This window comes from Metopolophium dirhodum, chromosome 6, assembly GCF_019925205.1.
Source record: "Metopolophium dirhodum isolate CAU chromosome 6, ASM1992520v1, whole genome shotgun sequence".
Classification (NCBI taxonomy): domain Eukaryota; kingdom Metazoa; phylum Arthropoda; class Insecta; order Hemiptera; family Aphididae; genus Metopolophium; species Metopolophium dirhodum.
The window spans coordinates 20,885,616-20,912,214 of NC_083565.1; the positions used below are offsets into that span (position 1 = coordinate 20,885,616).

The 26,599-nt window shown below is 26.5% G+C and overlaps 3 protein-coding genes across 6 annotated transcripts; all 3 read left to right on the plus strand.

Annotated features, from left to right (window-relative positions):
- The first annotated feature begins 216 nt into the window (after nucleotides 1-216).
- Nucleotides 217-4,095, plus strand: LOC132947817 (uncharacterized). Its single transcript, XM_061018045.1, has 5 exons — nucleotides 217-887; nucleotides 1,536-1,644; nucleotides 2,405-2,509; nucleotides 3,587-3,745; nucleotides 3,914-4,095. The coding sequence occupies exons 1-5, from the start codon at nucleotides 217-219 to the stop codon at nucleotides 3,989-3,991; spliced, it is 1,122 nt and encodes a 373-aa protein (XP_060874028.1). The 3' UTR covers nucleotides 3,992-4,095.
- A 5,588-nt stretch (nucleotides 4,096-9,683) lies between these two features.
- On the plus strand, nucleotides 9,684-18,207 carry LOC132946125 (scm-like with four MBT domains protein 1). Of its 2 annotated transcripts, XM_061015963.1 has the most exons (16): nucleotides 9,684-9,995; nucleotides 10,386-10,459; nucleotides 10,539-10,654; nucleotides 10,709-10,916; nucleotides 11,016-11,105; nucleotides 11,368-11,494; nucleotides 11,552-11,631; nucleotides 12,683-12,887; nucleotides 12,957-13,218; nucleotides 13,286-13,393; nucleotides 13,778-14,332; nucleotides 14,420-14,589; nucleotides 15,826-16,042; nucleotides 16,525-16,708; nucleotides 16,980-17,123; nucleotides 17,831-18,207. In XM_061015963.1, the coding sequence occupies exons 1-16, from the start codon at nucleotides 9,962-9,964 to the stop codon at nucleotides 17,837-17,839; spliced, it is 2,583 nt and encodes an 860-aa protein (XP_060871946.1). In that variant the 5' UTR covers nucleotides 9,684-9,961; the 3' UTR covers nucleotides 17,840-18,207. The 2 variants fall into 2 exon arrangements, with proteins under 2 accessions (XP_060871946.1, XP_060871947.1); XM_061015964.1 differs by lacking the exons at nucleotides 16,980-17,123; nucleotides 17,831-18,207 and having other exon boundaries at nucleotides 15,826-16,028; nucleotides 16,525-16,667.
- Nucleotides 18,208-19,712: 1,505 nt separating this feature from the next.
- LOC132947080 (nicotinamide/nicotinic acid mononucleotide adenylyltransferase 1) lies at nucleotides 19,713-25,505 on the plus strand. 3 transcript variants are annotated; one of them, XM_061017275.1, is made up of 7 exons: nucleotides 19,714-20,078; nucleotides 20,144-20,364; nucleotides 20,429-20,623; nucleotides 20,765-20,866; nucleotides 20,925-21,079; nucleotides 21,426-21,600; nucleotides 25,064-25,505. In XM_061017275.1, the coding sequence occupies exons 1-7, from the start codon at nucleotides 19,997-19,999 to the stop codon at nucleotides 25,091-25,093; spliced, it is 960 nt and encodes a 319-aa protein (XP_060873258.1). In that variant the 5' UTR covers nucleotides 19,714-19,996; the 3' UTR covers nucleotides 25,094-25,505. The 3 variants fall into 3 exon arrangements, with proteins under 3 accessions (XP_060873257.1, XP_060873258.1, XP_060873259.1); XM_061017274.1 differs by having other exon boundaries at nucleotides 19,713-20,078; nucleotides 21,426-25,505; XM_061017276.1 differs by lacking the exon at nucleotides 21,426-21,600.
- Nucleotides 25,506-26,599: the final 1,094 nt, after the last annotated feature.

The following is a 26,599-nucleotide window of genomic DNA, read 5'->3' on the forward strand; positions in this document are numbered from 1 at the left end:
TAATTAATGCATAGGTATAGTATATAGTAAGTCAGTTTTACATTACTAATAAGAGGCAAACCTATTATATAGGACTAGCCTATATAATTTTATAACATTAAATATTGTACCTTTATGTTTTTTTCATATCGACATTAATTTATAAACACCACATCAGTGTCGAATAAATAAGAAAGAAAAAAATAATCACACTCAGTATGCCAACGACTACACGACATGGTGGACATAGTTGAGATATTTTTACAAAGGTCGGGGTGCAGTGACGACGGTGGTCATGGCACGATGCGTGTGGTATTTTTTGCCTACTGCGAGTTGGCCGTAACTCTGTTCTTCGCCATTTCGACGTACATGTCGTTCGTCTACTCGACGGAAGATCTATCCATTCGCATGTACGGCCTCCTGTGCTTCATCATCGAAATCTGCGTTTTTTCTTTAATAGCCGTCAGGGTCTACCATCAGTCCGAACATCGTGATATGTACCAGCGTTCACGGAAAGTGGGAATACCGGAAAACTATAGACGGAAAATCGTGACGGTGATCAGATACCACTTTATCATGTCCCACGTGTTCGTGGCGATTCCCGTGTTGTACACGGTTTCGTTGGATTGGGTGCGGATGGGCGATCCGTTCACGTTCCCTTTCATGGACGTGCTGCCGATAAAGACGACACATGCGACTGCAGTTTACGTGTGCAAATATATTGTATACGCTGTGCCCACGTATATTGCACACTTGGAAATTTGTTTCTTGAACGTGACGTTTATGTATTCCACGGGCGTCGTGAAGGAACATTTTCAGATACTCGAAGAACAGGTCCAAGAAGCGATGGTAACCGAGGACGAAGAGAAATTAAGGGTCGCGATCAAACACCATCAACAGGTGTTGAAGTAAGCCATGTTCAACGCACTGTAGGTACTTATAGTTTATATAAGTGTACTTGCATGGTGACATTTAACTTAAACATTCTGTCCGGACAAAATAAATATTTAAAATGGATTAAAGTTTCCTGTTTACTCAAATTTAGCCGCCTAATAATCTTGAAGAAAAATTGAATCCCAAAGACACATCCCTACTAGACATTTTATCCAAAAAATAAAATGGAAGATGGACTTTATAATATTATAAACAATACTTATATTCAATTTAATTATTAAATATTGTAATTATACAACTTTATTAAACCATTATTACCTCATTAATTTATAATAATAAATTAATATATTATATATAATATCATGATCTATGCAATTTCACTGACAATGGGGATGTGTGGGTATAGCGCCCACTATTACGATTATAAAAACTTATATCAGCCTTAGAACCATTAGAACCAATTACTAATTATAGAAACTACGCAACCGCAATGATTTATGAATTAATCTATAATAATACCTATAACCAAAATTGTATAAATATCATTGATCACATACACTAGAGTATAAATTAGTACCTAAGAGACCAAATCAAAAAACTTATTATTACTTAGGTGCAAATGTACAATATTAATACTATAAACCTACTTACTTTATTTTTAGGTTTTTTAAAGATATGAACACAGTATATAAAAAACCAATATTAATAATAATAGAAACTTTTATACTATATGTTGGCTTATCAGTCTGTACAATGATTCAAGTCATACAGGTGTGTGGTAGTATTAATGTATTTGATTAATTGTATTAATAGTTGAAAAACATTTTTAACTATGTGGTTATAACAACTAAACTATTTCAAAAATTTTATATTTTATAGAATTTTGTAAAAAATATTATCCTGTAGAATATACATTGAAAATATTACCTTTCTACTCAATTCATATAATATAAATTTAAACATTAACACATATATTGTTCTAAATTAAAATAATAAACAAACAATTTATGTTGTGTTTTTTTAGTGTAACTCTAAAAAAAATAAGCGATGACACAAATATAGATGACATTTTCACTGAATGTTAATATTAGCAATTTCTATGAAAATGTTAGTTCCTTATAAGTTGTTATAATAGGAGTTAATAATTATTAATGATGTGCATGATTTTTTTTTAATAAGTATTTAAAATTCAAATGTTAACAAGATTTATCAAAATATCGAATATTTTCAAATTTACTGTAGTTAAAAAATGATACTATGTTCAATTTTTATAGCTAATGATTGAAAATCTAAGGCAAGAATTCTCATAGATAATTCATAATGTAACCAACATTTCTAAAACATTATATAAACACAGTTATTTTTTTACAGACATTTAAAGTTCAAATTTGGATAAAATTACATATTAAAACCAAGAATTTAGTTTTAAAAGAATATAATACTATATTATTTTTAATAATATATGACCATATAACAACAATTAATTATAAAATAGGGATTAAGTTATTAATTATACCGGTATTATTTTTAGGGTTTTGTTGATCCAATAATATTGGGATTGTGTATAGCTAGTGATGTGGCGGGTTTCATGACAATTTCAATTTATTGCATTTGTGCTAGCAATATGTATGATTTAGTAAGTATTTGTAATATGTATTATACAGTGTTGGGTAAGTTACTTTTGAAAAGTAATTAAGTTACTTTATTCGTTACTAAGAGATAAATGTAATTAAGTTACTTTACTCGTTACTAAAATAAAATTGTAACGAAATTACTTTACTTTTCAAATAAAAAAGTAACTCATTACTTTTTTGTAAGAAAAAAAAAATTTAATTTCTTGGCAATTATTTTCTGCAGCCAAATTGAACATACAAATAACAAATTCTTTATAAAACCTGAATAGTTAATAGGATCGTATATAACTTAGTCTTCCACACAAGCTATTCATAGGAAACCTATTTAAAGGAATAAAATTAAATAGTAAATTTAATAAACGGTTTCGTGATTTAGGTGCAATTCGACATGTCAAATGTCAAAACAATCGAAAACTGAAATGTGGCGAGTTAAAATTAAATGTAGGTATACAAATATCAGATTGGTAAACATAATATAATACCCGCGTAATAAACAAACATGTTTTTTGAATTCGCAATAGGTAGGTAGGTGTAGGTACTTAATAATTCGAAACTGTAACGCGTTATTCTATAGAAATTACTTTTCAAAAGTAATTTACATTACATTTTCGTTACTTGGAAATAATTCTAATGAAATTACGTAACGCGTTACTAGCAAAGTAACGCCGTTACAATAACGTTATAATTACGTTACTATACCCAACACTGGTATTATACTTGATGCATGTAATGTGGCTATATGTTTTATTGTATTATTTATTGCATATTATTTCAGTATTTCACATGGTAAACACTAATTTTTCAAAATCTTCTAATGTTTTTGGAAATATTTGTTTTTTAAGTTTAAGTCAATAACCATACATCGAACATTTTGAAAAATAATGTTTACAGACAATTGTTACATCGTCATAATTTTTTATTGACCTAAAACGATAGAAGATAACTTAAAATTATTTAAAACAAATATGTCCACGAACGTTAGTACCTATACATTATACGTCAATACTTTTTCATATTATAATAGGTGTTTGCCATGTAACTACCTATATAATATATTTATAATTATTTTAACTTCTTAGCACGATGGTATATTGAACTCACTTTTCGAACATAAACCATGTTATTCTCGAAACAAATCATTTAAACGACTTATTTTAATGATGATGACAAAAGCAACAATATCATTAGAATTTAGAATATATTACATTTTCACCATAAACTTAAATCTACTAGTCAAAGTAAGCAGTGTTATTGTTTATCTATTATTATAAATGCTATAAATATATGTAGTAACAAAATGTTTTTGGATTTTACTTAAAATTTCTCGGTTGCTGATTTTAGAAAACATAAATTATTATAAATTATAATAGCCAATATAATAGGTCATATATTTGTATTTATTTCAGGTTCTAAAATTGACATATACGCTGTTTAATGTTTTATTTACTTCAATCAACCACCGATTTAAAGAAACTGCTAAATGAAAACAAATTTTATCTTTATGAATGATTAGTAGATATTAGATGAGATAAACATTTATTTTATTTTTAATTCTAAAATGTTGTTTTTAAATCAAATTGTATTCGTTTGACGTTTGTTCAGTAAAAATTGTTGTTAGTAATTTTATTTATTTCAGATCTTAAAATGTCTCACATATTACCGTCATCTTTAAATAAAATATCACCACTCATCACAGAAATGCGGTGTTTGAACCTTTTTTCTAGCTCGAATCATAAATGTGGTCACCTAATTTTTGATCCTATTTTCCTATCTTCTATGTGTATTTAATATTATATTCTTCCTAGTTCTTACTTAAATAATTATAGGTACACCGCAGTGATAAAATATATTATTACTTCAAATCAGGATACAATTTTAAAACGCGTATTGGTAGTTAATAGTTATTATTATAGCAAACAATTTTAACGAAATGCGTTAAAAATCACACCATAGGTCCACGACTCGCGAGGTGTGCCTACGTGTAATTTATTCATTTAAACAAAAATAGATTCTGTGTACTATATCCACTAGAGGTGAGTGGTTTATGACGTGAAAAAAATAATTATGGGTGTTTGGTATAACCAATGAAAAAAATGGTTCTGTGGCAAATGCGAAGCAATGAATGTATTGATTTTACAATATTATGTGTAGCTGTCGGGACATTAAAAATGCTTCAATTTTCTTCAACAGCATTCTTTCTGATAGGTAGGAGTTGGAATCTATAGTTGGTACTTTGAAGGGGTAAAATGTTAAATTAATTTTTTACGAGCATTTGGAGTTCGACATTGGATGTTCACCCATAAATTAACAAATTCTCATACTACCTACAATTTTCTTATTTCGGCGATGGTGTTAAAAAATTATTCACTTTAGATACTCGACATATTTTTCAAATGTTTATTTCATCATTTTCTATACATGATAGAACTTTTAAAAAAATATTTAAATAAAAGGATATTATTTTTAAATTCTGAGTTGAGCTAGAAATGTATTGTTTTTAGAAATACACACAGTATTTGTTGAAAAAAATTGTTGTATGTAAAGACATACTTTTAGACATTGTCAGTTTTCAATTTTCTTAGTTTTTTTTCTATAAATACCAATAAAATTTAATTTGTCGGCTAAAAAACCATGCAAATTTAATGCAATGCTCCTGATATATTGTAACAATAGCAGTTGAAAAATATTAAAAATACATAGGCACAATTTTTTTTTATAAGCATTTAAGTTCAAATTTTGACAACATTTATCAAATTTAAAATTTAAAAATTATTTTGTGGTTAAAAATTTATAAAATGTTCAACTTTTATAGCTAAGGATTGAAAATTTAAAACAAGATATTTTAGAAATATATAAATTATCTTACTCACAATAATATCATCAAATATACTTGGTAATATCATAGGCTGACTGACCGTTTTCGCTCAGAATCGTTTTTCTTATACAATGATATTATATCATTGAACTCAAATTTAACACCATCCATTACAGTGACCCACTTGTAACCTACTATACAGCAGAGCCAGAGCGACACCCACTTGCCTACTTTTTTTTTTATTGAAATAAATATACAATCTATACATTAATTTTTGTAAAATAAGTAGATTTGATAAGTGAATAATAAAAGTTTAACATGAACCGTGTGATTAGATAGGATACCCAGTCGTCACACCCTATAACATTTTCAAATAAAAATAAATAAAATATTGTTAAAAAAATCACTTTTTTGGTTGTGTTGATAAAAATGTTTACGAAATTAATTCTTGGTATTATACAATATACATATATTTTTATTATATCACCTTTTGTAAAATGTTTATAATAAATAATTTTAATAGCAAAGAATCTGAAAAATTAAATTGTAAATTAACATTATTAAGGGGGCTGGAGCGTAATCCATTCTTAGGAGTAAAAACTAGGCATTTTATATTTCAGTTTATATGGGTCTTGTGATTTGTGAATGTGTTGAAAGTAAATGGACATTAGTGTGTGTAATTCGTAGTACCCATCACGTTTTATAGGGACATCATAGTGACCGGATATGTACGTCTGTCATTTTACCTACGTGCATGCACATGTCATCACATATTATTACCTTATAAAATCACTAACATTTTTTTTCTAAAAATACTGCCAGTGACTTCAGTAGGACGTTCTGATTTAAATTTTGAAACCAGATTTGAATTGTCCTCTAAATTTACTATGCTTTTACTGTCGTACATTTTTCATATTCTATATCAATGTATTTAAATTTTAATTATGATTAATATGATTTATTTTTAATCTTTTTGTTAGTAAATTTCTAAGTAAAAAAAAAAGAAAAATGAAATTGTCAAAGCATATTGATAATTTAGTGACGAATTGAAATCTGCTTTTAAAATTAATATCAGAACATTATAGGTATTGGGCGTAGTGATTGAAGTCGTGAGCTATGTTTTTGACCGAAAATGAATCACGCTCCAGCCCCCTTAATCAAACCTTTGGTTTTGGTATAAATAGATCATGGGTAATCCTCCTAACTTTAACTCCTTTAACTCCTATATAAGTCTATTAAAATGGGAAGGAAAATGTTAGTTAAGTGTAATACTGTAGTCTGTAGTAGGTACTCACTAAGAAATAACAGGACACATAAGCATAACTAGTATATAATACCTAAAATAATTTGGCACACAACTTTTGTAGTGAAATATCCCGGATCCAACTAGTGTCAACTGTCAGTGTGTAGTGTGTACCTACATAAAATAATCCCGGATCCAATACTATAATATATTATAGTGTAATACACTGCAAATACCTGTGATTAGTCCCTAGTATACTTGGGACCAAACTAGGATGCGCCGAATTCACTTTTTATAACCACGATTTAAAGTATTTAAAGTATTTATTATTTAGGTACCACCTATATTGAATCTACGAAAAATAGAACAACATTTAGAAAAATACTAAAATAAATTTAAAAAACTGTGAAATTTGAATTCAACGATATAATATCATTGCATACGAAAAACGATTCTTAGCGAAAACAGTCTGCAGTCAGCACTCAGCCTATGATATTATACTGAGCAGTAAGTATATATGATGATATTATTGTGAATGAATAGAAATTTATATATAACCTATTTACATGAAACATTGTTCTAAATTTTCAATCCTATTAGCTATACAAGTTGAACATTTTATAAATTTTTAATTACAAAATAATTATTAAATTTTAAATTTGAATAAAATGTTGTCAAAATTCAAACTTTAAATGCTTATAAAAAAAATGTGACTATGTATTTTTAATATATTTCAACTGCTAATGTAACAATAATATAGCAGGAGCCTTGTATTACATTTTCACGTTTTTAGACCCAACAAATAAAATTTTATTGATATTTATAGAAAAAAAAAAAATTGAAAACTGACAAAAACAGCTCAAAAAGAGTCAACATTTTATGGTGTATAAAAACTGAAAATATAAACACTCAGTTAATGAAATGTTCATGTATCTACAGTTATTTGTTTTAGAGTTTTAACCCAAATCGATTTTCTCGTAAACAAATTTTGCGTAATAATTTCCGTTTTTCCTTAATTTTTATGTTGTTTTTCATGGTGCTTTTGAAAATTACTGAAAAATTGTCGTCCCAAAGTACCAACTAGATTCATTTTTCTATCAGAAAAGATATTGTTGAAGAAAATCCAAGCATTTTTACTGTCCTAAAAGGTGATGACAGACACAAAAATTAAAAAATAAAAATAAAAAAATAAAAAAAAATACACATCATTGTAAAATCATTACATTCATCAATCTGCTTAGAATTTAAAATTTTTTTTTTAAAATGAACAGTACAAACGGCTCAACCGTATCACGTGTTCATCAAATTATTTTAACAGGTATAAAATATGTTAATATTTACAATAAATAATTAGTTTGTATTTATAGTATAATATTAAATGTTGATTAAGCTAAGGATTTCTATAGTTATAGATTGCAATTTTGGACAAACTTGATGATTTTTTAAGTTTGTTATCTTCATTGAGAATATATTTTTATTTATATTTATATTTAATATTTTCATCGTTACTTATATATTTTTAATGGCTAAGAAACTAAAAAATTAAACTGTAAAAAAACATTTTTGACCAAATATCTTTGCAGGTCTAAATACTGTAGATTATAGAAAGTCTTAAATCTGTTAAAATGGGAAGAAAAATATTAGTATATTGTAGTACTCACTAAATTATTAGGAACTCAACTAGTGTAACAGTGGCGCAACCAAATTTTTTTCAAGGAGGGGGTCCATACTATTGTTAGATAACAGACATTTTAACCATGAACTAAGAAAAGAATCTACAGGTAGTTAGGTACCTATAATTTATATAGGTACATACAAAGGTCCTAGGGAGTCCGGGGTAACCTGTGGACCCATTCCTCATACCTGTTTACGCCACCGTAGTGTAATACACTATACCTATTACCTACAAATTACAATAATTTGGGACTCAACTATAATAGTACCTAAAAAAACCGACTAGTGTAGAGATAAAACCTAAAATAATCCTGCGCCTAACTACATAGTATATAGCAATTTTAAATTCGGGACTCAACTCGGATGGAGCCAGTGTATTTCTTTTTAAAGGTAACACGAAATATTTTAGTCCAGTGACCTTATATTGATATAGAGATTTCGGGAGTTCGTAGGGACTGGTAAATGGGAATACAGAAATAGGTAGGTACACATATTTTGATGATTTTCATATGTTTAGTTATTTCCGTGTGCGCATGCGCAATACTACTTTCAGCACCAAATTCTGATCGACTGAATTTTTTCTAAATTCAAGTAAAATCAATCCTGAATCCGAGGTCAATGAACTGTAATATTTCGTGTTACCTTTAAAATGAAAGTTGAAACACACTGTATACTATACTATTATAAAACCAATTACCATGTCTATAATAATATTTAACCTAATCGCGGGCTATACCGATATGGCCTTATGGCTTATACCCACGGACTAAGATTATATCTTAGTCCGTGCTTATACTATATTACCTAAATTGTTATGTGGCTGTACTCGGCTAGTTCTTGTTGACGCCTTGAAGGCACTACATGGTGCCACACTGCCACAGTGGTCACTGGCATGGAAAGATATATACCTGGTCACTGGCATGGAAAGATATATACCCGGTCACTGGTTAGTAGCGAGTGGTAGACGCAGACCGCGGCAAGCCTGCAGTCGTCACCGTCCACTGACAATTATTGTTGTTGCATCAGGGCCAATAGCCAATAGGAGACGTCCGCGTATTACTTTCCCTGAAAAACCATGGAAAATCCGAAAATATTATATTGCACTATTAATTGGGAAGACAGATTAACACTGGGAGCGCTGTCGACGCCTATCGTAGAAATTGTACTTACCAATGTACACAGTTAGCTATAAAAGCGTATACAATTTCGATACCAAAATTAATTTATTATAAAAAGTAAAATAACCAATATCAAACTATATCTATACATCCCGAATCGGGAGGTAGAAATTGTTTCCACCAGAGCGCGTTTTGTTAATCTGTTTCCCCAATAGCCAAAGTGTCATATAAAAATAATATTATCACGTGTAATGGTGTACCAACCTATATGAACTCTTCCGTTTATCTTCTACAACCCATACCCTATAAAGTAAGAATCACGAATGACGAGCATTCTCAATTCTCACAAGTCATGTACTCATGTTAGGTGGGTACTGAAATCATATCAGTACTATATACATAACACATTAACAGTTAACACATGACAAAATAGATTAATAAACAAACCGTCGTTTACCGTGTTGCATGGTTTCTGTGAACATATTTTATTGAATAGTTACCATCGAATATTAATATTGTTCGTACGAAACTGCGTCGGATTTGTGTATTGTTTGATCTTGTTATTATTATATAATATAATATCCACTGATTTGAATTAATCACGATGTCGTCTAATTCTGACGATTTGTTTGTTGAGGGTAAGTTATAGCAAGCTTACAAAGTATTGGCTTTGAATGATTCTTTAGCTGTAGTACAATATACCATTTAATATTTATGCAATTCAAACATAAAGCCTATTAAGAAACCAAATTAAAATGTGAACTTTTTAGCTACTTTATTTGAGGAGTAGGTATTACATTGAACTGACCGAAAACCCAAAAATAATTAGTTATTTCAACTCTACTTCCAATTTTTTGATTCGTGTATAGTCGTTGAAATAAGTAATAACATGTGTTTGTGTTGCATTATGTTCTATATACCTCATGTGTATATACAAAAACACAATAGAATTGTTTACATTATTCTTGAGTGTATCATACATATTGTTTTTATTTTTGCTTATTATAACTGTTCATAATTGGTTTTAGATAAACCATTTGATTGGATTAAATATCTTACTGTAAGAAATGCAGAAGCGGTACCTAAAGATTTTTTTCATCATGTAAGTAGAAATCTACAATATGTAAAAATAAGTACCTATAAATTACATATTTTGTAATCAAATACAATTTTATCTACAGATTTGTGAGAGTGAAATGAATGGAATCGAATTGGGTTCAGTGGTGGAAATTGAAAATGAAGATGGTAGTGGTTATTGGTTTGCTAGTGTATGTTTATCTAAAGGCGCTTTCATAAAGTATGTAATAAAAAACTTTATAATTAGATAGGTAAGTAACAAATTTTGTTTTAGTTTGCATTATTTTGATGACGACAATGATAAACACAATTTTTGGTTAAAATTAAACTCATCGCGCCTTCATTCTTTAAACTGGGGAAGTGAAAATAATAAACAACTGATACCTCCTCATCCTGAGAGACGTTCACGTTTAATCCCAGAAGATATTAAAGAAAGAGTTCAAAATTGTGAGCATGCTGTATCAAACACTGTATTGCAAATGGTAGATTTTTGTATTTTATTAATTATACCTACACATTCTAACCAATTTTAAAAATGTCAATATAAAAATAACATATGTTTACATGTATTTATATTTCAGAAAGGTGCTCCAATTCATAATATATTCAAGCGTAACATGTTTGTTGAAGTTCAAGATACAGAATACCCTTATCGTGTTTGGATTTCAAAAGTACAATACATTTTATAGTATTAACATTTTTTCTGTCTTTTAAATGTATTTAATACTACACTATACTCTATTTGAAATGAGAACGCACCGCATCGCGCATCGTTATCAGAGGCGGCCAGCAACACACTCCTACCACAAAATTAATAACTGCAGCTAAAACTGTCGAGACCTGCGCAAATTTTGACCGCTTTTTGTCCGCCGCCTGGTGTGTTCTCATTTGAAATAAAATATAGACATTGTTGACTATTTATATTTATTTTAGGTGCTTAAAAATGTGGGAGGGAGGTTATTTTTACAAATACAAGGAGTAAAAAGCACCAAGAAAAAATCATTTTGGTTATTTTATTTGAATGAAAGGGTTTTTCCATTAGGATGGGCAGAAGAAAAAGGTATTAAATAAAATATAGCATTCTTACTTTAAATTATCAGCTTTATTTTATGTTTAGGACTTCCATGGAGAGTGATGAATTTAGATGCTAATTTAGAAAATTCCATGGATTCTAGTGTACTTCTGAATGTGTTAAAGGTATACAATTATATTTATATATTGATTAAGTTAATAAATTATCATATTAATAATAATAATAGTTTTAAATACTAGTAATATTAAATTTGCAATAGGTACTTTATTATATTTGCTTGATTTGAAAATTAAAATTCCTGAAAATTACTTATTTTTATGCTATTTGTTTGTCTTTCTTGTATCAAATATTTTTAATTTATTGTCTAAACTAGTAGATAAGTTTAAAGGTCTTGACATTTAGTTCTGTTAAAAATCATTCCTTTTGAATCCTCCTTCCAAAACTAGGCACTAACTTATTAGTTTTAATTCATATTAACTTTGTGACTTAACTATAGTCTATTCCACAAGGAAATAATCAGTCCGCCAACAGATTTTTGTCAGTAGTGCGCATCCCCCACCAACTACCCAGTGTTAGCTTGATCACGTGGTTCTTGGCGTACCAATAGAATCATTCGTGATGTGCGAAAAGTGATTATTCTCTCGTGGAATAGAGTTTAGTTGAATTTAATGTGTAAAATAATCTAATCTAACTCAATAAAAATAATAAATAACTAGTTATTATTTTTATTTATTAAATTTTTCAATTTCTTATTTTGTTAAACTTTTTATATTTTAATAACTGGTATTCCTCAAAATTAAGGTTATTACCTACCTATTTGTAACATTTGATAAAATTATCAGTTGACAGTTGTTCAATTCAATGTTTCATTCATCGCCAATAATTCAAGTTAGTTATCTACCTGCTTAATAATTAATGAATGTGGTAATACATAACATTTGAAAAAAAACAGTTTTTAAAATTTATATTTTAAACTAAAATGAAACTTCTACCCTAACTTAAGTTACTATTTTAACCAAACTAACTTCTAACTAAGTTAGAAAATTGGCAAATTTCAGAAACCAACTCATATTTTAACTTAGCTACTTTTTATATAAAGTAACTTAACTTTAACTAGTTGAAAAAGTGCCCAGCTTGCCCGGCTTTGCCTCCTCTCATAATCTATAAATATTTGTTAACATTTTTATTATTTTTTATTTATATTTCTGTTATCAGAAAAAGATCCCAGAACAACATGGTTATAAGGTTGGAGAAATGTTGGAAATAATAAATCCTTATTCATTGATGGAATTTTATGTTGCTACTATTGTTAAGATCTATGATCGTCATTATTTTAAAGTTGAAGTAAATAATGAAATTGATGTAAAAAAACGTATGAGTTTTGTGGCTACAAAAGATAATCCTTATTTATTTAATGCAGGTTAAATATGGATTTATGAATAATAGGCTTTATACTTATTAGTTATTTATTATAATATAATTATTTCAGGTTGGGCAAGCAAACATAAATTCTTACTACAACCTCCATCTGATTGGAAAAACCCAAACAAATTCTCTTGGTCAAAATATATATTAATGAAGAATTCAAAATTAGCTTCTGTAGATATGAACTCCAGGAAAAATACTAACCATGTTCATATAGGTATGAAACTAGAAGCTGTTGATCCTTTGAATACTGATAGTATACGTGTAGCTACAGTTCAAGGATTTGCTGATCATTGGATGTTTTTGTCTTTTGATAGTATAAGTTGGTAATACATTTGAAAAATATAAATTTTGTAAAAATTGCTTGTTTAATTGTTTATTCTATGTATTTAGTTGTCTAGAATCACTACATGTGCGTTCAGTTTATTCCGATGATGTTTTTCCAGTTGGTTGGTGTAATAAACACAAATATTCTTTAAGTGTTCCAAAGCTTCCACATAGGTAATGATTTTGAACTTTGTTATTATTCATCAGATGTTGATATTGATATTAGTTAATCTGGCCAAGATAATTTAATAACATATCCTTATTACTTAAAAAGAGAAATTTATTCAGGGCCATCCAAGGGTTCTCCAAATTCGTGTGGTAGGGAGTCAAAAATTTCAGAAAACTTTCAATATTATAATATGATTTTTTTGTAATTTTGTTTTTAACAGCATACACATTTTTAGAAATATGGCTTTGAGGGGTCAGCCCTTAGCCCCCCCCCCCTGGAGCCGTCCCTGAATCTATTATCATTTTAGAAAAAAGTATAATTTTTAGTGGCTGTTTGTATTTGTTATTGTTAATATTAATTTATGTATTAATTTATTATTTTTATTTTAGAGATAATCAAAATGTTGATGATGGTTGGATAGAATCATTAAAAAGAAAAAATATTGGAGATTGTGAAAAAGGAAATTCTACTATTTCAAAAACAGTAAATAAAAAGATTGATGTTATTGAACCAATTTTTAATGTTAAAGCAAAGGCACCTGAATTAGATGAAAAATTGCATGATGCATTATTTTTAGATGTAAAAGTTGATGATATACATGAAAATATTAACACTGTTAACAAGTGTAATTCTAAGAAATACAAAGTTAATAATATTGATACAATAATAGAATATGTAGTTAATAATACTAGTCCTAAAAATAGCTATAAAATGTGTATTTACTTTAACAAAGATTGTTATTGTGGTAGTCATTTAATAAAAAAAAAAATTCCAACATTACCAAATAGTATTGGTCCCGGTCTTGTATCCTCAATTTTACAGCAAGCAATCACCATACTTGTTGATTTAGCTTATTTTCCTTCAAATGCCTTGAAGATAATAAAAAAAAATGAAAATAAGTTACTTAACGGACTTGGCGGTGTTAAAATATTGATTAGCACCAAGTACGTATTTAATTTTATAATCACATTATAATTATAATTATAATTAAATAAAAAGAAATTATATGAACTCTACTTATTTTATTTAAGAGGAAGAAGATCTCAATTTAGAGCATCTGAGTATCTTCTAATTCCTGGATCTAAGGAGATGGCTGGAATTTATTGTTCTGCCCTTTGTGATCTATTTGGTATGTGTGAATTCTTCGTGACTACTGAAGACACAAAATGTCCTCATAGTTGCAATGCAAAAAATGATAAAAGTGAGTACTTATATGTCTGCAATTATTATTGTATGCTTAACATTTAAAACTAAAAAAATTTAAAAAATGTTGATATTTAAAAACATAAAAATAATAGATACTGTTCATTTTCAAATACCAAACTTACTTGATTAAAAAAATTTGAATTGGGTAACATAAGTAAATATCAGTACAGTAAAATATCCCTATAGTTAAATTTTAGAAAGTTTTTTTTTTACTTAACCAATTGCTTGGGGGTCCGTCTTGAGACCATTTTACAAAAATTAGAAATTTCTTTAGGTATAAATAAATAAATAAATAAATAAAAAAAAGTGGGCAAGTGGGTGTCGCTCTGCTGTACAGTAGGTTACAAGTGGCCACAGTAATGGATGGTGTTAAATTTGAATTCAATGATATAATATCATTGTATAAGAAAAACGATTCTGAGCGAAAACGGTTAGTCAGCCTATGATATTACTAAGTATATTTGATGATATTATTGTGATAAAGTAATTTATATATTTACCTATTTACATGAACCTTGTTTTAAATGTTCAATTCTATTCGCTATAAAAGTTGAAAATTTTATAATTTAATGACAAAATAATAATTAAATTTTAAATTTGATAATGCTAATTTTATATTTGATCTATGCTTTGACAATTTCATTTTTCTTTTTTTTACTTAGAAATTTACTAACAAAAGGAGTAAAAATAGATCATATTAATCATAATTCAAATTTTAATACATTGATATAGAATATGAAAAATGTACGACAGTCAAAGCATAGTAAATTTAGAGGACAATTCAAATTTGGTTTCAAAATTTAAATCAGAACATCCTACTGAGCGTTGTGATTGAAGTCACTGGCAGTATTGGTATTTTTTTTATTTAATAAAGGATGATATTATATTTTTTTTTTAGTAAATATACATATAATAATTAATCCCGTATAAAGTATTTAATATCTGGCCCTAGTTTAGTTATCATATTAGAGTTAGTTGGCCTACACCAAACCTTAAGATAAAGGCTTTAACTGTGTTGTTTCTTGAGTTTTCTACGGTATTTTAATTTATAAGCAAGTTAAGAGCATTTTTAAATTGTAATATTTTACATACACAAATTAATACATATATTAAACTACTGTTGTATCTTTACTAATCATTATTGAATATTAAATGGTTAGTATTTTAAATTGTTGTTTTTATAAAATATTTTTAGCTGAAAAAGAATTAAATTGGTCAAATAAACCTTTAGTTGTTGCAGGATGTAAGAATTATTTGGAGAATGTAATTAGTTCAGCACACACAATTCGATTAAACCAGAGTAATACTGAACTGGAATCATTACTTATAGCTAAGATAATAACAAAAAAAAATATTCTTAGGAGAATGGATAGTATGGATATTTTCAGCAATACTAAATCTGAAGTTAAAACCATTGAAGAAAAACTATTTGTTGTTTGTGAAAATTGGTATATTGTTTATTATTAAGAGGACGCCACACCCACATGTGTTGTCTCTATCTTACAAGTGTGTAACATAGCAAATTTACGCTCAGCAGACCATGTTTAGCTCCGTTTGTTTAAAAATTACTGTGAAACTTGATGGTAAGAAAATTATTTGTGTTTGTATGTTGGTTTTTTACGATAGTTCAATTTTTTAGCAAGTTATGCATATATAATATAGTGTAAATTAAAAATGCTCATAACTCACTTAAAAACTGAATAATCGTAAAAATCCAACAATCAACACAGATAATGTTCTTACCATCAAGTTTTATAATATGTCTATTCACTCTTAATGTTTAAACTAACAGATCTAAATATGATCTGCTGAGCATATATTTTCTATGTTACACACTTGTAACATAGAGACAACATATGCGTGTGTGGTGTCTTCTTAACATACTTTAATATATTTAACATACTAATAATGATTTATAAACTGTTTCAAGGAAAACCACTTTTGAAAACTATTATCGTCGAAATCCAAGATTTAAGAAACATAAAATTGATATAGGACAATTAGAACATATTAAGATCATGTCTAATCCAAAATATTGGTCTTCTCAAGACGTTTATAAGTATTTAACAAATGATGTATTTTGTAAAGATATTGCAAAGAAATTATCCGATGAGGTAAATAATATTGAATAATACCTAGTGGCGGTCAAATGGATTTAATAGAAAGGGAGATAGATCTCCCCATGACCTTTTTACAATATTTATAACTTAGATTTAGGTAAAAATGGTACCAATAAATTATATTTTTAATGATCAAATAGTGTATGTTAAAAATAATTTAAATAAGCCTCCCTCCTCATAATATAATCATTTGACCACCACTAATAATACCTAATAACAGTTATCATTGAATTTTATTTATTTTAATTTTTAATCAATTTATTAGGAATTTGATGGTACAGCATTTATGCTATTAAATGAAGAACAACTTTTAAAGAGATTAGGGTGTTCAATAAATTTAGCAATAAGAATCTTGTGCCATGTAGCTGAAGCAAAGTTTATTTGCTTAACAAAATATTGTAATGTAGCAGTAAGTATTAAAATTGTGTTTTAAATTTGTTGTAACAATTTTGATATAATATAATTTACTAAATAATATTGAAATAGATGATAATAGGCATATGCAAATTTAATGTCTAATTTATTTATACTTACAGTTCAAGTTTTTAATAACTTTATTTTTATAAGGAACTGTAAAATGTAACAAATATGAAATAAATGTATACAATTGGGGAAAAAATAACAACTTACTAATCATAAAATATAATAATAATGTAGTTTTATAACTGGAATTGTATACACTGGAATGTTTCATTTGTTGGATATGAAGATAATAACATGATTAAATATTTTTCTTGGATTCATGGAGTAGGTATTAGCTCTGTACCATAGACTTATAAACTAAATGGACAGTGCATAGAGAGAGTAATCACCAGACCGGATTGTTGAAGGAAAAAAGTGGGGTTTTGGGATGTTACAGTGTGCAAAAACATATAGTCCACAACATATTTTTGTCTCTCATATGCTCATATATGATATATGTTATGTTTTCTTTCTCAGTTATGTTGTCTGGATTAACCAAAGGTAGGCTGTGTGGGAAGCTCCGTCCATTAGTTTATAGGTCTATGATCTATACTTGCTCTGTGCGTGGATTAGAAACTGATAATAAAATAATAAACTTAAATAAAATATATAATATATAAATAAATATATTATATTTATTTTTTTTTTTTACAGGTTTCCTAAATGCTCTGTAGAAATTGTCAAATTATTACATATTTTATTTTGTTTAGAAAAAGAAAATTGTTATTTATTTGGATTACAATGTGTCAATGATAAAAATAACTATTATTTAGATTTTTGAGGTATATATAATTTTAGTTATTATACTATCCAATTAGTTATAAAAATGTATTTTTCAATATTTATTTTTTACAGTACTTATCTTATTGTATACTAATAGTTAATATTTTTTTATACATTTTACTATTTAAAAGTACACAACTGTGTGTGAAGCATTAGTTAAGATTAATTATACACTGTATTTTAGTTATAAATTATAATGTTAAGTAAATGTATAAATCAAAAATCAAAATAAAATAATATAGACTGTATACGCTTTCTGTGTCATATTTCTTATATTCAATACATAAACAACGTAACTTAAAGTTGGTAACACATTATCTACAGGTTACAAATTTAATATCTCCACATCTAATCAATATTAGTGATGTGTAAGTTACTTTTAAAAAGTGGGTAATTAAGTTGAGTGGCGTATCCAGGGGAGGTTTGGGTGTTAACCCCACCTCCTCTGACATTTTTCTCCTAATAAATGTATTATTTATATACGAAAGCTGTAAAAACTTGGTTTAGCTTATACTTAAACCACATTTCAAAATCCTGGGGAACGCCACTGATAAGTTACTTTACTCGTTACTTAAATACAATTGTAATGAAATTATTTTACTTTTCAATTAAAAAGTAGGTAAATATGTAGCTGTTACAAAAAAAAAAAAATTAACCCACTAGAATTTCTAGAATTTCTTAATTTTTATTTAATAACTAATGTAAGAAGAAATAGTATATTATAATACTATCATGAATACTTAATAATAAATTATATTATATATAATTATTTAAAAAAAATTAAAAAAAAAACAATTAATATATAACAATTTATAATTTTGTTTTCTAACAGGAGTAATGTATTACAATGTTTTTTTTTTTTTTTGGGGGGGGGGGTCATGTCACATTTACGATCAGTAAAAGTTCATATTTGTTAAAGGTTTAGGGTTGTTTAGTAGTAGAAAATTGAATCTAGTACTTTGGGTGGTCCAGTCAGAATCCATTTTCAAAATAGTTTTTTTTTTTTATCGTAACTTGTATTTCACAAAAAAAAACTAGGGACTTCAAAAGATCACCAAATATTCATATAACTATTTATTATGATATAATTTTCAAAATATTTTGGCTCCTCCTTTCCTAGAATTTTTTTAAGTAATTTTTTATTTGTGACTAAAATACCTTGAAAAATGCATTACAAGGTTTCTCGTATGTTGTTATTATAAGTCCTATAACATAAAAAATATCAAAAATATATGGTCACAACTTTCTTTTATAACCACTTAAAGTTCAAGTTCTTACAAAAATCACAAGATCTATTATTTTTTGGTTTAAAATGTATTAAATTATTAATTGTATCACTAGGTACCAATGGTTTGAAAAATTGTACAAGATACAAGATTTTTCATAAGTTTCCTCACTGAAAATTAAAGATAAAGTTCAACTTATAGTAGTAAGTAACAACTAACAATACAATCATTTTATGAGTGATTGAATTTTAAAAATATACAGATTAATATAGGCTATTGGCTTATTTATAAGCATTTGAAATTTTCGAACTTTTTTAGTTTGTTTTTTGTTGTCAAACATTTTAAACTTTTGAAGACTGATCAATATTTTATGGTCATCTTATGAGTTACGATGAACTTTTGATATTAGATAATATATGATAATTATAGTATCATAGTTCACACCGCTTATGGTTCATGCAATAGATAATTCTGTGGTTCATGGAGATTAGTGATTACATATTAGCCATGGTGAATGGTGATAACTGATAACAAAACTATACAAATGTCAAATGTTAAATTGAAAGTGAAACAGAAATTACTAATGACTACAATTATTGAATTATGATGATCTCTATTCTTTGGGACTAGGTCCACTGACTACTACTAATATTTTTTAATTTAGTAACTTTCAAAATTATGAATAACTTATTATAAATAAACAAACATTTATTCCGACCAGATTAGAATTACGAGTTATTTATTTTAGTGTCATCAACAATTCAAATTTATAACTTCTTGATAAATATAAAATACTCTTAAATGCTTAACTATGTTTTTGGATAACAAAAATATAATATTGCTATCAACTGGATCTTTTAACCCACCAACAAATATGCATTTGCGAATGTTTGGTAAAATATGTTATTATTTGTTTTTGTAGAATCTGTTAAATTATTTTTTATATGATGTTGCTTAGAAATCGCTCGAGATCACTTAAATCGTTTGGGTCATACAATTTGTGGGGGTTTGATATCACCTACCCATGATTCGTATAAAAAGAAAGATCTAGCACCGTCATTACATAGGTGTGCAATGATCGAGCAAGCTCTAGTTGCATTACCTTGGGTGAAGATGTCCGATTGGGAAGTAAAACAAAACGGTTGGACAAGAACGAGACAAGTACTACAATATCATCAGGTAAACATTTATCCATTTATTTGCTTTTATGAATTTTGATTCATATCTTATAATAATATTACAGAATCATCTCAATATGATAATCACTTCTAGACTAAATGGTGCATTAAAAGTTGATACTTCATTATTCCCAGTCCAATTTATTGAAAATCTCAATGCCAATGATTCAAACCAAAATAGAGCAGTGAATGTAAGACTTTTGTGTGGTGCTGATTTATTGGAATCTTTTGCTGTTCCAGGGTTATGGAATGATGATGACGTAAGTGTATTATTATTATTTATTGTAGACACTAGAACATTTTGTTGCACGTTCCATGAAGTACAGAATTCAATTTATGTATTCACAAGTAATATTTTATTTTAAAGCATAACAATAATTAATAAAATATGTTGTTTATAGATAGAAGCTATTGTTCGAGATTTTGGTTTGATTGTTGTTAGTCGTTCGGGATCCAATCCTCATAAATTTATTTATGAATCCAATGTTCTAACTAAATACATGGTAATCTAATATAATAATGTTTATACATTTCTTTATATGAATATTTCTACTATTCTAGGCAAACATAATTGTTGTAACTGAATGGATAACAAATGAAGTTAGTTCGACAAAAGTACGTAGAGCATTGTCTCGTAATGAAAGTGTAAAATTTCTTATTAGCGAGTTGGTTGAATCGTATATCAAGGAACACGGTCTTTATGAAACTCTGAATAAGTAAGTAATATCAAAACTATATATGTTACAGGGTGATTTTTTTCACAGTTAACACTAAAAAAAAAGAAGTTTTTTGAAAATATTTTATTAAACCATAACAAAAAAAACATTTTTGGAAAAAATTATGTTTTACAATTTTTGTTATACATTTTTAAATGTAGATTTTTCAAAAAAAATTTGTAAAAACAAAATTATTTTAAAATACCTAATACATTTTAAGACAATGTGTGGGTTAACTGTTGAAAAAATCACCCAGTGTAGCTAGTTTACATCATACATATGTTACTTATTTGTTTAACACTAATTTTTATGTTATTATTTGCTGCTAATTGATGAACGGAAACAGTAAGTACTCAAATAATGATATATTAGATGTAAACTTGAAAACTATTTTCTTGTCACCCTCTCCTAGCAATAAAACTCTTAAAACATATCAAATGGATGACAAAAAACTTAATATTGATGAACCTGATAATCTACCTTGTACTGAAAAAAGAGTTATTAACTGTGAAAAAACAAAGGTAAGAAATGTAGCTGAAAGTAAAGAAAACTTCACTAGGGTTGCCATTCAAGTATCTGAAAGTAGTATTATTGAAGTTATAAGTGACATGGAAACTATGGTTTGACATTAAATTTCCTATGTTTTGAAACAATGTGCCAAAATTACTTTATTTATTTTTAGTAGTAATATTGTGATTTTATTGTTAATAATTAATTTTTGTTGATTCTTCCATTTATACTGTGATTTTAGATTTAATTACCTATTTAGGGTATTCTAAAAATGAATAGTGACATTAATTAGTTATAGGTAAATACAGGCTCGTTGTTAAATATCGCTAGCCTTTACCGATATTTATTTAATTTTGCAGCCTTCAATTTTTTTAAAATTGTATGCTGCCACAAAGTAACACATGACTTGCTTGTAACCTAGTAATGTACCTGGGTAAACATTTTTTAATTAGGAGTGTGATTAGTGATTTGATATTTTTACTACCTATAATTATTAAAGAATATTATTAGGTAACATTTAGTTTAATTTAAGTTTTAAACTAGATCTTATCCATATAATAAACAATAGTTCATCAAATATAACAAAAAAATATAGATAAATTTATCATTAGTTTATTAATTTTTTAATTTCTAAAATAGATAGTTGGAGCTTTTCAGCTACCTAAAAAAGTATACATAGAAAAATAAAAAAATATGATTTCAAACCTATATATTTCTTGTTTCAGAATTAAATCAGGTTAAATATATTATATTAAATATAATTGCGTTAAAAAATGTTGTACCTACGTAAAAAAAATAATATTGAATATGCCATGTATTAATATTTGGCTATTTATTACTAAATATATTCATCATACATTGTCAATTTAAAATATAATTTATTATATATAGTTATAATCCAACCTTGTCAATTATAAATTAATTTTTGTTTTCAATTTGAACTATCAATTATAAACTTCTATAACAATTATTATATTCTTTTATAGACAGTATGGAATTCCAGTAATTCAATTTTCAATCCCATAAACATTTAATATTTAATAACCTATCTAATTTTTAAAATATAATTGTAATCATTCTAACTTTAAATTCAATTATTCAAGTAAAATTACTGTAATGTTGAACACGATTATGGTTTAAATTGTTTATTGTTTTAATAATATTAAATGAATATCTATAACTGTAAATACTGACTTTACTTTTAAAGTAAGGATTTTTATTTAAAAATATACTTCCTAAAAAATCTGTTAGATAAATGTCAATTGGTGGTAAAGTTTCTCATTTTATTTTGTAAAAATACCATATTATGATTGATGGTCATTTAAAATTAATACAAATTAAAGTTTACTGAAAAAATTAGTACATGTTAAAAAAAATTTCCCAAATTGTTGTTTCTATTAAGTACCTGTAGAAACACAGAAATATGGCTTAACAGCTTTCACTTATAAAGGGTACAGCAATGAAAAAAAATTGAAATAAGGTTTTTGTTTTTAAAATAATGTTTGTCACCTTTTAAATGGTATTTTGAATATAACTAAAAGTATATAACATATTAATATATTATTTTGTAATTTACCCGCAAAATTGTTTATTTATATTATTTATTATATACCCAAAACCTAAATAATTACTGGGTAAAATTAATTTAGGTATATTCAAAATTCTATTCTAATTTACATTTATAATTTAATAGGTGACAAATATTTTTTATTAAGTTATAGGTATTTAAAGATTTTTATAGGTCCTTGATGATATTAATCACTTTATTTCATAATTCTTATAAAAATATAATATTAAATGGTAAAATAAGATGTAAAATCTTTTCAATATTGTCATGTATTTTTATTTAGTAGAATTTTAACATACTATAATTTATATGGTTATTAGTTTTTAGTCAAGGATGTATTTGTTTAATGAAAGTTTCCACCTAACAAAAAATATTTTTTCCTCTGCTTCAAAAATAATTTTAAATACATCCTTGGTCTTTGTTATGATATAATATAATTTATTGTAAGAAAATCATTATTTGTATTAATATAATGTTTATTAATTATTATGTTGATAGGATTTTATCAATTGAAACAAATAAAATTGTTACAAAGTTATTGTTTATCATGTTTTTAAGATACTTTGAAATGTATAGGGAGGATAATTATGAAAGTTTTAAATTTTGTAGAATGGCCCTGAGCCAAGACTGTTGATTTTAGTTATTTTTTTATATAATATAATGATTTAGTGTGTGTTTATATAATTATAAACAAGTAGATTGTATCTAAAGTAGGGAATATTTTTAAAAATGATTCATGTATTCATCAATAAAAAATTAAATTCTGGTACTTATTAAATTATTGAATGATTTAACCTTGTAATTATATTTAGTCAAATTATGAAATAAAATATGTTATCAATTACTATTTTAATTTTGAATATATTACTAGTAATTGTATAGGTAGTATAGATCAATTGAGAATAAAATTGGAAATTGTAAAAATTAATATTTTATTTTTAAAAACTTATCAAATGCATGATGCTTTGTTTCTTTTAAATCAAATTGATCATGTCTAACATTTTCTTCTGCATGTTATTTCTGGTAAATGTAAATACAAATTGATATGTTAATTCTTAATCTAATTATTTTTCAGTTCTTGTTTAGCTTAGATGTTTCACTGTGTCTGTTTTTTATTTCTTTAGTAAGCAATTTGTAACATACCATTACAAAACTAATTAGGTAGGTATTCAGTACTTGGTTTTGTCTTTAGGTTTTAGATATTGAAATTATTATTTTAGGTAAAATAATATAGCAAAGTATATATAAAATATATTTACTATAAACGCTATACATTAAGAAAAAAAGGTAAAACTATTTTAAACTAGTACATTTCTTATTTTGCTCAAAGTCTAATTGAATAAATTAAATTATATCGCCAGGTAAGCTGTTAAACATTCAAATATACATAAAGCGTAATCATTCTAATCAGTACAATAGGTGCCCTGTCACTAATCATACGTAACACTCAGATCTGCAATAAATGCCATCTCCAAAATAGCATCGATTCTTCATAAGTGTTTATAATCTCGATTAATCAATCATCAAAATGTCCTTAGTAGAGACTTATGCGTCTAGACGCTTAATACACCATCAGTAAATCAGAGATCATTTACATTAATTAATCATTAATTTTTTTAAAAAAGGATCACTGCTGGATGATTTCTTTTATTCTGTTCTATATCAAGTCAATTTTTTTGCAACAACTGCCAGAACATACGCTTATTGTACAACTTGAGTATTTATAGATTTAATACCTAAGGTACCTAGGTAGATTTACAATCTACCTAATTAAAAGTAAACAATTTACGTAACTAAAAATTATTATTTCTTTTATTTTTAGTTTATTCTTTTAATTTTTTTTTTATGTTAAATAATAATCAGTAAGTGTTAGTTTTAACTTTTAAGCATGTAATTATTTGTTTCAGGTGAAAAGAAAGAAAAAACGCTATCAGTAAATCAGATACTCTGTTTAGAAATTTGGTAGTCAATCAATTGTTTTGTTGTTTATTAATTGTTTTCTATTAGTTTAAATTTAAAATAGTTGCATGAAGATTGCTGCTATGATTTTGCCTGTTTCTATTATTAGTGTTATGATGTAGGTATGGTGTTTAAAATGTTTTTTTATATGTACTTACATTTGTTATTTAATACATTGTTTCCAGTGTGTTATTTGTATTATTTAATATTATATTTTTACTGTTAATTTTATTCTGTTGTATTTTACCTTTAAAATGTAAGTATGTTTCTATTATAATTTGTAGGTTTTCCTAAATAATTAATCAAATTATTAATTATTGTAATCTTGTAAATTTTTTTTTAACAATCGTTTAAAATTTCATGAAAATAAAAATATAAACTGTTCAATTATGAACTATTAATTTATTTACACTTTTACACTTTTACTACCTACCTACATAAATATAAGATCTTTAATTAGGTAAGTAAGTATATCAAAATGAACACAAAATGTTGGTAGTTACTATAATTGTACTAGTAAAGTAGCTATACCTACCTACTAATTACTATAGTAGTAACCACTATACAGTAGGCTAGCCACTATAAGTACCTACTAAAATTAAAGTTATATATTATGAGTATGAAAAGTAGGTAGAACCTATATAAATGCATTAAAGAATTTAAGCTCTACTAAACTTAAGGAAATAAATCTTTATTTCTTCCTTACTAAAAAAAATACTAATATTATATTATATTCCTTAGGAAAATTTTAATATTAAGTTTTACATTATAATATTTAGTTTTATCAGTAACTAGTTAAATCTAGCTTAAGAAAATGTACTTTCTGTAAAAAATATAAATTGTGAGAATTGTCATTTTATACTTAGTAATATTTAGTATGATTTTGTTAAATAAAAATAAAAATATTAGATAAAAATTAAGTCAATAGGTACTAGATGTTAAAAGAAACAATTGTGTGTAATATGCAATCTACAAAAATAAATAAAGCCTTATTGAATGTCTACAGTCAAATTATATACCTCCAAACTATTTGGGTCTTTTGAACTTGTCTAACTGTGTCATTGAACTGTTATTATTTTTGTGTATCATATGTTAAGTTGTAAGCTTATAAAATAAATATAGATGTTTAAAATGATTCATAATCTGATTTGAATCAAAATATATTTTTTTTAGACATTTTATAATATAATATAGGTAATAGGTACTACCTAGGCAGTAGGCACCTATGTATTTTTATTTTCCATTTCTTTGAAAAAACCACACTGTTGATTTTTACATGGTATAAGTATTGACTTAAGGATATAAAAAAAATCCAACACTGATTTTGCCCGCTTATGTTTGTAATTTGTATAGGTAAATACATTTTCCAAACGCTTTTCTGTTGTTTTTTTCTACTACTCAAGTCTCCTACAGCATCTAAAGCTAATTTGGCTTCATCTACCGAAATGTAATTTTAATTATTCAAATTAATTTCTAAATAGTTG